Consider the following 15,831-nt stretch of genomic DNA (forward strand, 5'->3'; position numbering starts at 1 on the left):
CGATTCACTCTTCCTCATCTTTCTTGGCAAATTAGCAAAGGAGAACAGTACCGCTGTGCAACAGTGGCCACCATCATCAGCCACAGATCATTACACTAATGCACTGGAGAACCAACTCAGCCCTCTCAACCTAGTAGTAAATAATTCAATTGGCAGGAAAGGAATAAAATGCTACTGAATTGTCATGACCATCCATCCATTAATGCCTCCTCTAACTCAGCTTTATCAGCAGGGGTTTCTTCCAAAAGCAGTGGAAGAGGCATTCAGCTAGAACCTCCTAACCTCCTCTGACTGAGAAATGAGCCACAGCAGTTTAGGATCTCAAAATATGATTTTCATTCCCAATGAATAATGTTGAGACAAAGGTCAGAGACTCACTATTTCATTACTGGTTTCCATGTGAAGACATGAGTCCCACGATACAAACATGAGATGATGTGCTTAGTTAAAAATAATTAGTTTTAAAATCAGTGATATACAAATTTCTGTTCAGTTGATAAAGCAGCCAGCTGCCTTTTGTTGTAAAACTTCAACCCCATACAGAGAACATTTGACAAATGTTTTTGTAAACACGCAGGCGTGGGAGGGGTATTGCAGGGTATTGTCCTGTTTACTTAGAGGAAATCCAAAGAAACTTCAACAAAACGCAGTCTCCAACCTTTTGCCTAGATGAAGTTTAAATAACACAGAAGCAGAACCTTATATTTAATTTTTTAATGCAGCTGGACACCTTCATCCAAATCTACACAAACTACTCAGAAACCGTGCTGACAGGAGCGGGGATTAACTTATAAATACTTCTGCAGTTCTGGGTTTTAACTCTGACTCTGGAATTTTAACTCCAACCCCTCCCAAGCAGAAGCGTTATTAACACAAGCAAAAAGCCTGCGGAAGGTCTTACCTGTTTGGTGATATCATAAACTATCACGGCTGCCGCTGAACCTCGGTAGTACATCGGAGCCAAGGAATGAAACTGTTAAAACATAACACCCCCCCCCCCCAATATCATTAATCAATTAGAATTATCACAAATGGCAGGACTACCAATTTATTTTCGTTCTGTTGAGAATGGACGTCTTCAGTGGTTGCCCATCTCTAATTTTCCTTAAACACGAAGAAAGCAGAGCTCCCTTATCTCCTGCTGTTCCCCGTCCCGCTGGATTTACACAACCAGCCCTTCAATGCATCTTGTCCGTGACGGGGCATGGACTCTGAGGACAAGTTTTGCCAGGAAGATCACCTCCACTTGGAGGCCTAACCTGACAGCATATAGACCCCTTCCCCAGCAAACCGCAACATTTTGCTTTGTAGTTGTAACAGACTGGATTCAGCTTGGGTTTGACTTTTATAAAACATTGCAAATGACTTGGACAAAATTAACTTGTCAGAAAGCTGTGAACACCTGTCATGTTTACTTCTCCTTTACCATGACAGATATTTTGAAAAAGATGTGTTCTTGCAGTTTAAATTACTCTTCAACTTTGTTTCAAGGTAAATATCCTTTAAGAAAAAAAGCAAGCAGCAAGTATGTTTATTATAACAACAGCTTGCCAATGAACAGCATAATTTTCAAAATTTACCATGACTAAGCAGCTGATTTAGAGTTTCAGCTTGTAATTACACAGAGAAAGGAAGTTAAAAAGCCTTTCTGCTGATTCAACTAAACTTAGTCTTAAGCAAACCAAAAATAATCTTTCTTGGAAAATACATTTAGTCTCACTGTACTTGCGCAGCCTTTTTACAGATTTTTAGTTGCAAAGTGATCTGCAAACACTTCACATAAAGCTGCAGCTAATAACCGAGGACAGCTCTTAAATCAAAAGCATTATTAGGGCAGGGTATGAATCTCACTACTCAGTGAACACGCACAGATCCATGTGTTACACTGCAACCCTCTGCAGATTTACTGGACACATCTTTTTCTCAGAACTGTAGCTACAGACTGAGCCTTTAGACCTAGCAGCCTCCACATTTCTTGCCATTTCACGTGCAATGTATAAAGCGAGTTATTTGTAATACTGGTTCGTTTGTCAGTTTGTAACCTATTTATCACACCTCACGCACTCCAGCTCAAGGTCGATACTTTCTCTTATAACAGTAAGGATGCACAGCAGCAGTGACAGATGGCCAAGCGCTGAAGTGTTTTGGGGAACGAGGCAGGTGGGAGAGCTCATTAATAAAAGAAAACAGCAGGAAGGAGGATGAGAGAAGAAAGAGGAATCAGTCAAGAAGCATGGTCTGAAGAAAAGGGATCAGCCAAGATCCCGAGGGAGCTGGGTAGATGCGTGCCTTCCGGGCTTTTAGTGTGTGGTTTGTATTACTTGCATGTTTAATGCAATAAATGCTTTCCAGAATTTTTATGCTTCCAGATCATGACAGAAATTTCCAGTGTGTTAGAACAGAATGTAACATTTCAGTTGAAGGTACCTACAATGATTGTCTTGTCCGACTGCCTGACCAAAAGTTAAAGCATGTTGTTAAGGGCACTGTCCAAACGCCTCTTCAATACTGACACACCTGGGCCATCGACCACCTCTCTGGGAAGCCAGTTCCAGTGTTTGACCACCCTCTTGGTAAAGAAACGTTTCCCAATGTTCAGTCTGAACTTCCCCTGACACAGCTTTGAACCATTCCCACACGTCCCATCACTGGATCCCAGGGAGGAGAGACCAGCACCTCCCTCCCCACGTCCCCTCCTCAGGAAGCTGCAGAGAGCACTGAGGTCGCCCCTCAGCCTCCTTCTCTCCAAATGAGACAAGCCCAAAGTCCCCAGCCGCTCCCCACAGGCCATGCCTGCCAGCCCTTTCACCAGCTTTGTTGCCCCCCTCTGGACGTGTTCAAGGACCTTCATGTCCTTCTTAAACGGTGGGGCCCAGCACCGCACACAGCACTCGAGGTGAGGCTGCACCAACACTGAATCTAGCGGGACAATCCCTCTCTTGACCGGCTGGTCATGCTGTGTTTGATGCTCCCCAGGATGGGGTTTGCCCTCTGGGCTGCTGGGGGACACTGCTGGCCCCTATGGAGCCTGCTGCCAACCAGCACCCCTACAGCCCTTTCTGCAGGGCTGCTCCCCAGCCACTCCTCTCCCAATTTATAGTTGTGACTGGCATTACTCCATCCCAGGTGCAGAATCCTGCATTTGGACTTGTTAAATTTCGCTCCATTAATCATAGCCCAATGCTCCAACCAATCCAGATCCCTCTGCAAGGCCTCCTGTCCCTCAAGAGAGGCAACAGCAGCTCCCAGTTTGGCATCATCAGCAACTCCTGCATCCAGATCATTGATAAACACATTGAACATAACTGGACCTCGAATTGAACCCAGAGGAACACTGCTGGTGACCGGTCATCAGCCAGATGTAGCCCCATTCACTACAACCCTTTGAGCTCTGCCCCTCAGCTCGTTCTTCACCCAGCACACTGTGAACTCACTCATTCCACAGCTGGACAACTTGTCCAGAAGGATGCTGGAGGGACACCATCAAAAGCCCTACTAAAATCCCGAAAAACTACATCCACTGCCTTCCCTTCATCCACTAGTTGAGTGACCTTACTGTAGAAGGATACCAAGTTAGATAAACAGGACTTTCCCTTTGTGAGCCCACATTGACTGGGTTGCTGACTGCATTATTCTTTCAATAGTACCCAGTATAATCTTCTCCATTATTTTCCCAGGAAGTGAGGTTAGACTAACAGGTCTGTAGTTCCCTGGTTTCCTTCCTTCACATCCTTTCTGTAAGCTGGAATAATGCTGGCTAACTTCCAATCAGCAGGGACCTCCCCAGACTCCCAAGATCATCTTTGGTAGATGATCAAGAGGGGTCCTGCCATAACATCCGCTAGCTCCTTCAGAACTCTGGGATGAATCCTATCAGGCCCCATGGACCTGAGAACATTCAGCTGATACAGCCGGTCCCTTACAATTTCGGTGTCCACAAATGGAAAGTCACTGTTCACATGCTCATGGTCCTCTGGCTCAGGGGACTGGGCAGCCCAAGGTCTATCAGTATTACTAAAGACCAAAGCAAAAAATACATTGAATGCCGCCGCTTCTTCTTCATCCCTATTAGTCAGATGACCATCTTCAACAAGTATTGGTCTGATGTTTTCTTTAGACCTCCTCTTCCTGTTAACATACTTGAAAAAGCCCTTCTTGTTATCTGAAACAACACTGGCCAGTTTCAGCTCTGAGCTTTGGCCTTTCCTGTCTTCTCCCTGCATAAATGAACCACACCTCTGTACTCTTCCTGTGAAGCCTGACCTCAGTTCCTGAGATGCTACAGTTCTTTTCTCCTCTTGAGCTCCACAAGGAGTCCCCTGTTCAGCCAAGCTGGTCGTCTGCCCCGCTTGCTTGACTCACGACACAGCAGAATTGCCTGCTTCTGTGCTTCTAAAAGGTGGTTCTTAAAGACTGACCAGCACTCCTAAGCCCTCAAAAGCAGATTCCCAGAGTACTCTGCTAAAAAGCTCCCTCAATAGCTTAAAGTTTGCTCTCCTGAAGTCCAGGGTAGCAACTCTGCTATCCTTTTTTCTCATTACACTCAACCATTTCACCATCACTGTGGCCAAGGCAGCCAGCTACCGTCACATCCCCCATGAATCCCTCTCTAGTCACAAACAGCACATCTAGGAGGGCATCTTTCCTAGCTGTCTCACTGAGTACCTGGGACAAGAAGTTATCGCCTACAAACTTCAAGAATTTCCAAGACCTGCTCATCAACACATGTCTCTCCTTAGGTCTCCTGAAAATTAGGAACCTTAATTGTGGAGGGCAGAGCTGACCTTTCATGGTGTATGCACACTCCTCCCAGTCTGTAAACTTCTGGAAAAAACCAACATACCCTACACACACCGATTGGTTTTTAATCTAGCTTACACTCTATTCACGAATGTACAAAGAGCTCTCAGATAACAGTAATCACCCTTCACAGGGGCCATGCAGTTAAAACTCACATGCTTCAAATTCCTTCAATACTGGCCCGGAAAGCACATTGAGAACCTGTAACACCTCTTGGGAATTTCTCTCCCTTTTCTTTTGACCAGGTGACAAGCACAATTTCCATCATAGCTGCTTCACTGAAGTACATAGCCAGTGTTAGGGTCAGAAAGTAAAAATAAAAATAATAATTTTTAAAAACAAACAGAAAAGCAGATCTCTTTCACTGGTTCCTGGGCAAGCAGGACAGGATGCAAACTACCATTTTTTAGGTAGAATTAATTTTCAGCTGGATTCCCAAACCAGCTTGTTGTGCATTAGGTAAGCCCCAGGCTCAGTCAAAAGGAAGGGGTGGGAAAGCACGGCTGAGAAAAAGGAGGAAGGACAGGACCACTAGAAGCCAGATTCACCTTGGTTCAGACCACACTCAAAATAGCTCTGCATTGCAAAACTACTTCGTGCGCATCTCTGCTGGTACGGTCTACTGCCACTGGCAGTTTTACTCTTTTTTCCCTATAATGGAAGCAACAACAATTTTCAATCAGTGCAGGTAATACACAGAAACAAAGAAAACTCCTTTTGAAACATGTTTGGAGTTTAATCACTTCAACAGTGTGTTGCACTTCAGTAACAGAAACACCAAACGATGTTAAACTATGTTTAACCTGCTCCTTGTGTCAAGAAACATTAAAAGCAGTGACCAGAGGGGCAGCATGCGGGAGGAATGCAGTTCCTCTGCTATTTAAGCCAAAATAATCTACTTAATATTCTAATTCCTCAGAAGCTTGGAAAGAGGGAGGGCAAGACCACAGCAAGCTAGGCTCAAAGGCAACTGCCTTTGAAAGGCACTCAGGTTCAGCAGTTGTTGTTAACACTGAAGTACAACCTCTTTACTCTACTGAAAATTTATTTACTTGCTCAGCTGACAGGACAGTTATTTCTTCTTTCATGATTCCATAGTAATATTTTAGCTATAAAGTCTTTTCAGAGGAGAAAAAGATTTCACCCATATCTGGGCATGTAGCTTCAGAATTTGTTTTGTTGGTTTGTTTCATTTTGTTTTGTTGGTGGTGGTTTTGTTGTGGGTTTTTTTGTTTGTTTGTTTGTTTGTTTTTAATATCAAGTGAGAGGTTTCATCCAGCATGCAAGTTTATATTCCTATTTGGATAAACCTGACACTCAAGATTTCATATTTTACATTGGACAAAGTGACCAAAATGGGACTGCATCTTAATGCAATTTCCTGCAGTCTGTGAGGGGAAAAAAAAAAAAAAAAAGTACTTTGAAACTGTTTAATAACAAAGTATACCAGTAATAACTATTATCAGTTATCACAGTACAGAACATCAAATAAAACCAAAATTAAATCCCCTTTGTCATTCTTTTGCGGAGTCTACTAAACAAACATGATGATACACTATGTCCCAGTCGTAAGAAATCACTGCTGTCCACAAGAAAACATGAAAAGACTCTTTGCAACACTGAATGAATCAAGAGGGGTTGAAAAACTGTAACTGTGTAAGTTTCATGTTCTAATAATAGACTCTTAATGAATGTGGTTTATGAGCATGAATTTTCCAATATCGCAAACATACTAGTAAAAATATTATGCAAACATTTATGTTTATTTGATGCTTTTTTTAAATTAAATTTTAAATCAGTGCCTAAAAAGAAAGTCTTTTTGGTCCTTTCTCTGGCCTAATTACCTGGAAAAAGAGAGTCACACAAAATTAATTAAAGGGATACAAAATACTAATGTGCATATTTTTCATCTGCCAAGGACCAAATGTGGGACAGATGCCCAAAACAAGTGACACACAAAAAAAATCAGCTCACAAAATTAAATCTCACAGGACTACCTTCTGTATTATACATTACAATGTCTATAACCTTGATTTTATAGCTCAGTATTTCTGTATCCAGTAATTCCCAAGAAAATCAGGAGAAACAGGAGCAGTTTGAGGTCTGGCATGAGACCAGCTCTGCTTCTCCAGAAGGCCCACCTAAAACGCTCAGGCAGCCACCCCGGCTCTGCCACAGAGACACCCAGATCACAACCCCGCTTGCCGGGGAGTCAGCCCCTCCGTAACCCACAGCCGAGAGCAGTGCTCTGGCAGACATCAGCCCTACCTGCAGCCAGCAGCACCTCACATCACCTTGGGCTGACAGGGAAACACAGACCCGCAACAGTCGTCTATCAGCTCCCACCACCACAAATAACCACACTCCTAACTCACTGCAAAAGCTGATCAAGGTCCAGCCTAAAGTAACTCAGTTTTTTTTTCCATGATACTTCTACAAGGATTATATTATTGTGATGATTAATAAAATTCTGAATTCCTAACTACTAAATTACTCATCATTTACTTGCACCTTGACTTCCTAAAATTCAAGCACCAATGCTTGCCTTTAGCTGAAATACCGATACAGAGCAGTCTTGCAGTCCTAACTTTGCCAGTCTGCTAAACCTTCCAGTGTGAAGATTAGGTAACAGGAGAAAGCAGGGTCTTATTGTCATTCTCCACGCCTGGTCCAGCTTCAGCTCACCTTCCCTGACTGCTGGTGACCAGGTTTATATGCAGCACACTAGACATAAAACAGTCTCAACTGCACTTCCCCTAACATGTGACACATTTCCCACGGCTGCATCACACACACATGATCATCTTTTAACCAGTAAATACATTCACAGGCGGCTCGCCTTCTCTGTTGCCAAAAAAAAAAAAAAAAAAAAAAATCACCTACAAATTTACAGCATGCATTTCTGTTGGGAGTCAAAATGTACAGGGACTTGCCACTTATACGACTGAATTTCACCCACTGCTGCCCACCACGCCCCTCCAGGCACTGGGAATACCTCCCATCTTTGCATAATGAGTAAACTATCATTAGCAGCTCACCTACCGTGGAAATTTAGAAGTCCTGTGCTTCTCATTCAGTATGCACAAAAAGTTTCCCTATTTGCAAATACTGACCCACTTCATCACTCATTAGGCCTGTTCTGCTTTTGTAGGGGTTCATAACAACTTGTGAGGCTGAAGTCACTAAACCATGCAATGCAACAGCGAAGTTGCAGGGGTACATTTTCCAATTCAACAGCTACACCCAGGCTGAAAGGACCATTGAAAATATAAATAGGAGCTTTATTTTACCAAAGACATTCCAAAAACCAAAACCAATGACTTGTTTTAAGACTCTCTCCCTTAGAGCACGCTACACAGCACGCTACATACCCACATAGTCGCATAAGTACTGATGTAACATTAACTGGGTTCAGAGCACCTTCGCAGTTGTGCTGCTCTACCAACATGTCCACTTTGCACTTGTGGTTCATCATCTCTGCCACTAAGGAAGAAGTGAGGCCATGTGTGCATTGTGAAATTTCCTCTGAAAGCAGATCCCCTTTTTCTCTCAGGATCCAACTAGAAGCTGCCCAGCCTTTACAGCCGTACAGCCCTGCAGCGCGGAGGACAAGTTCAGTCTTAGGTGGTGCAAATGCAAGTTTGGCATAACCAGAGTTGCTCTAGTTGATTCCAGGAGTACTCTGGAATTCTGCAACCCCTCATCTCACCATCTCACTGAAGTCAACAGAAGCTTTGCCCTTGCAAAAGGCAGAAAAATGGAACCAGCCATCCATTAAGGAATTTATCCCCTGCTTAAAAGCTCTGTAGTATTTTGCTTTCTATTTCCTGTGCATCTCATCATGGAGGGGTGTATTTGGTCATAGGTGATGTTTTTCATGTTTCCTCTGTACTAACAGTACAGAACGGGGAGGAAGAAAAATCCACGGAGTAGCTGTATCACAGTACTTGGAAGCTAAAAACAAATTCAAGGGAACACAACGTAAGTCACACCCGAGCTGTGGTAGTGCAAGTCTCTTAACCATGCCTTACATAATGCTGGTTTAGAAAGCAAAACACAGGCCAAACAAATACAGAAATAAAAAACTACCGCTCCTGCCTTTTTATATAGAGGCTGACAAATGCTGCTGAACACAGTCTGGATTCATCCAATTTGCCAGGCACACCAGGGAACATTAATTCATGTCAGCAGCTCTTTGCACCATCCTGTAGTGCTACACCCCAGTGCTGGCTTACTGCCGCAGCATGGCTGTCTCTTCCAAACTCCACAGCCAAGAGGAAAAAACAACAACAACAACAACAACACCCCCACAACTCCTCTACTGGGTTGCTTTTTCCATCCTAAACTGTGAAGAACATCACTTGTTCTTGCTGCAAAAGGACTACAATTCTGCCTACAAGCATGGCTGAAAGGGTAAGGACGCACAGAGTAAGCAGAATCACATCAGTGCTTAGTAACTATTACACACCTTCTCACATCAAAGGCTGAATTCAGCTAAGATTTTTCCACACGCTGCCTTTTCAAGCATCTGCAGGTGCACAGCAGCACAAGATTTGCTTCCTGACAGCTATAATCATTTGACTAGATTTCACTCCCATTCTCAAGAAGCTGCTCTCTGACTACGTACGTTGCATCTGAGTGGCCAAGACCAAACCACTTGGTTCCTCTCAAGGCCAGAGACCATAGAATCACAGAATGGTTTGGGTTGGAGGGGACCTTGAAGACCATCCAGCTCCAACTCCCCGCCATGGGCAGGGACACCTTCCACCACACCAGGTTGCTCCCAGCCCCATCCAGCCTGGCCTTGAACACTGCCAGGGAGGGGGCAGCCACAGCTGCTCTGGGCAACCTGTGCCAGGGCTTCATCACCCTCACAGTGAGGAATTTCTTCCTCATATCTGACCTAAATCTCCCCTCTTTCAGTTTGAAACCGTTACCCCTCGCCCCATCACCACCCTCCCTGATCAAGAGTCCCTCCCCACCTTTCCTGCAGCCCCCTTTCAGCACTGAAGGCCGCTCTAAGGTCTCCCCAGAGCCTTCTCTTCTCCAGGCTGAACACCCCCAGCTCTCTCAGCCTGTCCTCACAGGGGAGCTGCTCCAGCCCCCTGAGCATCTTCATGGCCTCCTCTGGACCCGCTCCAATGAGATCCATGCACTTCTTTACCTGGGTGCCATTAACGGTAAGGACAGCCACAGCTTCTGGTTCCCTGCTAGCTGCCTACGTGTGTGGGCAGTGACGTAGCTCCGCGACTTCCTTCCCCTTCCTACTACACACTCACTTTTCTAGACTACGACCTTCACGCACCTCAGTCCCCTCGCTCAGCAGCCCATTCACAGCCCCTCTGCAGGTCATTTTGGGTGTACTTTTTCTCCTGTCCTTGGCCCTTCCTACCACGCCACCCCCACAAACCCCTTCAGTCCCGTCCCCAAACCCACCTGAAGCACATTCCTCCTCACGCTTTGGCCCCCATTCCTACAACCCAAACTGCTGAGGTTCTCATAGTGAAAAGCACAGTAGACAGTGCCGGAAACCCGTTACCACCAGCTAGTTTAGAAGAGCTGCCTTAACTGCTTCTGTGGATCATGTGAGCACCCACGGCAGAAGAGCCAGAGGTCGCCACCACTGTGTCTGTGTTGCACAAGCTCATTGAAGTGGTCTGGGCAACACGAATGTACCTATTACACAGCTTGGGAGCCTCTACTTGCCCAAGTCTGGGCATTTACATGCCCTGTTCCTGTCACCTTCGAGGCAGCAGCTGCCAACAAACAGAAAATCAGGGTGTGGAGGCAAGCAAAGGCAAAAACCAGAAACGTCAAACAGATTATCCTGACACATAAGCTTCTCACACAAGAAGTGGCACAAGGAACGATACAAAATTCCTGACATTCTCAGCTGGCAAAGAGCAAATGGAAAAATGTTATGCATGAAAGCGACTATCGGATACCATTTAGCATTTTATAACCTTGAGTAGCTTTCCCCACATGATTGAAGGTTGAGATTCCAGTTATCAGGATTCACAAGCTGAATAAATCAGGAAAGATCTATCTGTCTCTGACCTACAGGTATTATTTGCTAGTTAAATTGAAGAAGATATATAGATAGATAGATAAAAGAATAAGCATTTTTGTCAAATACGTAAGAACTCTTAAAGTGAAGAGAAAAAGATTCCTACATTTTAGGATAATCTTTTGAAGATATTTTAAATAAGCAGAAAACAAACTTTTGCAACATCACAGAAGTGACCTGTGCTTAGCCCTTTTGAAGTTTACAGTCATTAAACAAAGGATGCAAAAGATACTACACCTGAACAGCGGCTCACTGTCAAGATACACATGCTACAAGTTTGTTGAAGCTTAAGAAAAACACACATCCATCTGCATGTCTTAAATGATTTAAGTTCACTCTAAAAATAGTAAAAATAACATATTCATTCACTAGCTGCAATGCCACTTGTGCTCTCACAAACGCACATGGCACCAAATCACTGGTTCCCTTCGCAACACGCAAGCAGTAGCTCACTGCAGGGAGGTCCTCACACTCTTACAAGGAACCACCTCCACACTACTGAGCTGTGGGCTACCGTCAGAGTCACCTATATAAAACTGTACAGCAAGATTCAGGACATGTCTTGACTGCAGAAGTAATTCAAGTCATTGGCAGTTGGTGTCGACTCCTCTCAGGATAGCCCAGTTTCAGAGGAAGCATCCATAAGCTCACTGATCAGGTTGCTCAGCTTAGGGGAAACATCCCAGTCAAGCCTGTGGCAAGGGCAAGTCCTCCTCTCAAGGAGCATTTTCACCCGCTACCTTGTGACACTGTCTCTGAATCACCAGGACAAGTACTGTCACTCAGAAGAAGAGGGGACTATAAAGCGCTGTAGATATCTCACCAGTCCGTCTTTTCCAGGAAATGGAGCCGTTTAAAAAAAAAAAAAAAAAAAAAAAAGCAGCCCACAACTCAGGGTAATTCCCATTTCTATGAAGGTTTAAATTGGGCTCAAGTAATTGAAGCTCCTTCTATTAAACAAAATTAAAATCCCAGAGTTCAACACAGTAAATTTAAAAAGGACAGAGATAAATTTTCCTGCCCTAGAAACACGGCCCTCAGGCTCCCTAACTATTTGCTAGGATAGTCCTCAGCTGGCAAAATGGAAAGCTGGCAGCCACCCAAGGTATTCGCACAAAGCACTGCAATTAGAAGCTACTTAGGGCACCGTGAACCAAAATATATGCTAATAAAAACATCATTAACTAACTTGTGAAGAGACTCTTCTCAGGGGAGGGAATCTTTGCTAACAATAACATAATTGTCATGCATTTAAGTCCTGAAGTCCATGGCAACAATTTCGAGCTGATGGGGGAACAAGTGAGATAGGGAAAAAGGCGACATTTGGAAAATAGTGGGGTGGAGGGAAAGTGACTCTGAGAAACAGAATGAAGCAAGCTTGTCTGATAACACATGAACACAAAGCAACTGGTCTGCAGAGACGAGTACTTAGGCACAGAAAAGAAGGCGGACTGTGTTCAGTGTGCTGCCAGTTTAAGGTTCTTCCTACCCAAAAAAGAGAAAAGAAAAACAAGATAAAAGGATTAAGCAGTGCTCTCCTTTTGTAATCAAGTACAATGTGAATTTTCCACAGCCAGAGCTGCTGGGAGAGCCACATACCCCTCCCTCTCCAGGGTCTCCTCCAGGAAGCACGCTGAGCATTCGCTCCCACCAGGGCTACAACAGAAACGCTTTTGATCTCCATTTTCTGCTGCATTATTGTCATTCTGCAGAAGTGATGTTTGCTCATTATTTCAAAAAAAATGGCAATTCTGGTTCCTTCTCTACTCCGCCTATAATTCTGAGTTTCCTGACAAATAAAATATTGTATCTATTATCCATTTGAATCGGAAGTTATATGTTCTCCATGACCAATCTCTAACTGGCTGGTCTGTGTGTTAAGGTTCTGCAACTAACTCAGGTGTTCCAACAGGGTTTTAAACCAAACAACGACCAGCATTTCCAAAGGCTTGCAACTTTACAAGTGTCTATCTGAAAGCTGATTTAACGCCTCAAGGGGGTGCTGAGTGCTTCCAGCTGGCTTCTCTGAGCACCCGGGACACGGCTCCCTTTCAGAAGAGGCAGCATGAATTTCCAGTTTCTCCCAGCTGAATGAAGGCAGCCAGGAGGTACACTGGTTCTCACAGGGCACTGCTTAAGTAAGGGCTTGTGACTGAGATATTTAAGAGTGTTTCTCTACACTCTCCAAGCTGGCAGTTTCCCAGTTTGTTGCCCAGAGAAACGCATGAAAGGAGGAGAAAACGCATGAAAAAGGAGAAAATCATGAATGAGGAGCACAGCGGTGCTGCTGCTGCTGGTTTTGTTTGCCTGCTCTACCATGGTTAGTCTGAGCTTAACTTTCATGGCATAAGTAAGGCTTCAGTTAAAGCTCACCTGGGGCTCTTCTGCTATGAAGGCTTCACATCAGCACAGCTGGCACAGCTGGGGAAGCACGGAGTGCCCCAACTCCAGAATAAGCACATGCAAGCCCTATGCTTGGCCTTGTGATTATGAGAATGAAGCCAAATGAAGGCCACGTTGAAAGAGCAGGAAGTCCTAAACACTGCCATCAGCAGCATGGACAATAGGGGCATTGACGAAACTTCCAGACTTCAGCAGTGGAACATACAAGCCCCCCCCTCCAAAAAAAAAAAAATAAAAAATCACATAGTATGGGGAAGGAGGACAGTTCTCAAAGCAGAAACACCATTTGGAAGACATTTATTAGTACACTACAAAAACCAGCAACAGGCCCAGAGGTTGTGGTAGGCTGGAAGCTTTGGGTCATCACTGTTGTTCAGAGGACAACAAGAAAGAAATTAACATGGGGAGACACTTGTTATTGAACAGCAGATCAGAAGAAGCAACACAAAATCCCAGATACATATTAAAGTGAATAAGTTACTGAGAAGCATCACGTTTCGCTGCAAAGTACGGATGTTCTAGGACAGAGAACAGTATGGACCTCACCTTGGGAAACTTGTCTGTCGAGGTAGCTAGCACTCAACACCCATCAACTTCATTTACTGTATCACCTCAGTTTCCTGGAGTCCTAGAGAAGGACTGGGAATGCATTGTGCAGAGAAAAAAAAGATGGTCCCTGGCCTAAAGACGTTATAATTCACTATTACACATGAAAATCTGTAACAATTTACCTGTAATAGATTCTGAGCAATTTAACAAGATTTGTCGTGGTCATTGCTCATCATTGTCGGACACACACACAAAAAAGGAAAACAGATGTCTGAAAAATTATAAGCTTAAAAAAAAAACCTGAGAGGAAACACAAGGGACTAGATGGGAAGGATGGATTTTGTGTCCAAGAGTCAGAGCTCAGTCACAGATTTCCTGCCTCAAATGAGGCATCGTTTAGTTTAGTGAATACGACTTTATTAATATTCCCCTACTTTAAAAATAAAGCTTTGAGAGTCTTAGATCTATGTGAGAAAATAGATTAATACTTGTATCTAAATGTCAAGAACTGTGTTTTGTGTGATAAAGAGCTAAAAGGGAAAAAAAAAAGAAAGCAAAGTGGGGCAGCAGAGGGGAGAGAGAGAAAATAAGCAAGGAAACTCAAACCATGGGAAAGAAAACTGAACCTTTGCTACCTCTTGCAATAAGCAGTCAGTTATCAGCTGCAGAACATGCAGAAATGGAACAAACAAGATTCAAGGGAAGGAATTATGCCATACTTCAAGTATGTTTTTCAAGATCCGTTCTCCCATCGTAAATAACATAGTGAAATGCTAAGAGTCAACAGATTTCATCAGGGCCACTTTACATCATGCTGCACACTGTAAATAAAAGCATAAGCATTTCCTGCACTTAACTACAAAAATCTTCATTGGCCGCAATTCACATACAAGGTATCAAGAATACAGTGGGATCTATCAGGACTGACATTATAGCCCATATAAGCATCTCATTTTACCCCAACCATGAGCATAGCTACGCTTTTCTATGAACAGGAACAGTGCAATTTCACAAGAAAGTCTGAAGATATTTTAAAATGTGTGCATGCGTTTTTCCATTTCTTTCAAACTTCAAGATAAATGTGGGTGCCCAGAAAGCCAAGCATACCCTGGGCTGCATCCAGAGCAGCGTGGCCAGCAGGTCAAGGGAGGGGATTCTGCCCCTCTGCTCTGCTGAGACACAGCCCCCCCCCCCCCCCCCCCCCCAGGGCTGCGTCCAGCTCTGGGGCCCCCAGCACAAGACAGACACGGACCTGCTCAAGTGGGTCCAGAGGAGGCCACGAAGATGCTCAGGGGCTGGAGCAGCTCCCTGTGAGGACAGGCTGAGAGAGCTGGGATTGTTCAGCGTGGAGAAGAGAAGGCTCCGGTGAGACCTTGGAGCCGCCTTCAGTGCTGAAAGGGGGCTGCAGAAAATGTGGGGAGGGACTCTTGATCAGGGAGGGTGGTGATGGGGCGAGGGGTAATGGTTTCAAACTGAAAGAGGGGAGATTTAGGTCAGATATGAGGAAGAAATTCCTCACTGTGAGGGTGGTGAGGCCCTGGCACAGGTGGCCCAGAGCAGCTGTGGCTGCCCCCTCCCTGGCAGTGTTCAAGGCCAGGCTGGATGGGGCTGGGAGCAACCTGGTGTGGTGGAAGGTGTCCCTGCCCACAGCAGGGGGTTGGAACTGGATGGTCTTTAGGGTCCTTTCCAGCCCAAACCATTCTGCGATTCTGTATGTTAAGAGAACCCTACAGTTCTACAGCCTATCACTGCACACTGCCACTGAGGCTATTAAAAGAAACAAATGACCAACCTGGCTTACACACAGTCTATAATGAATTACTGCCCACAAAATCCATTATGTTTTTTTTTGAAAAGCCAAAGGAAAAGCTACTTAATTTGAGCAATTCACTTCACACTCTTGACAAATCAAATGAAAACCTTAAGTGCTTCAGGTTGCTGGTGCCAGTTTCCAAAATAATAACAGCAGACACAACCTGTGCCCGTATTCAATGTCCCAATTCAGGACAACC

General features: G+C 44.4%; 1 protein-coding gene across 1 annotated transcript in view; it reads right to left on the reverse strand.

Moving 5' to 3' along the window:
• RAB31 (RAB31, member RAS oncogene family) overlaps positions 1-15,831 on the reverse strand; it is a 79,917-nt gene that overhangs the window by 17,439 nt on the left and 46,647 nt on the right. The window contains exon 4 of the mRNA XM_086472472.1: positions 902-973. Coding sequence (XP_086328598.1) covers positions 902-973 — 72 coding nt within the window. The remainder of the gene's footprint in view (positions 1-901; positions 974-15,831) is intronic.

Source organism: Leptosomus discolor, chromosome 13, assembly GCF_034619465.1.
Source record: "Leptosomus discolor isolate bLepDis1 chromosome 13, bLepDis1.hap2, whole genome shotgun sequence".
NCBI classification, from domain to species: Eukaryota; Metazoa; Chordata; class Aves; order Leptosomiformes; family Leptosomidae; genus Leptosomus; species Leptosomus discolor.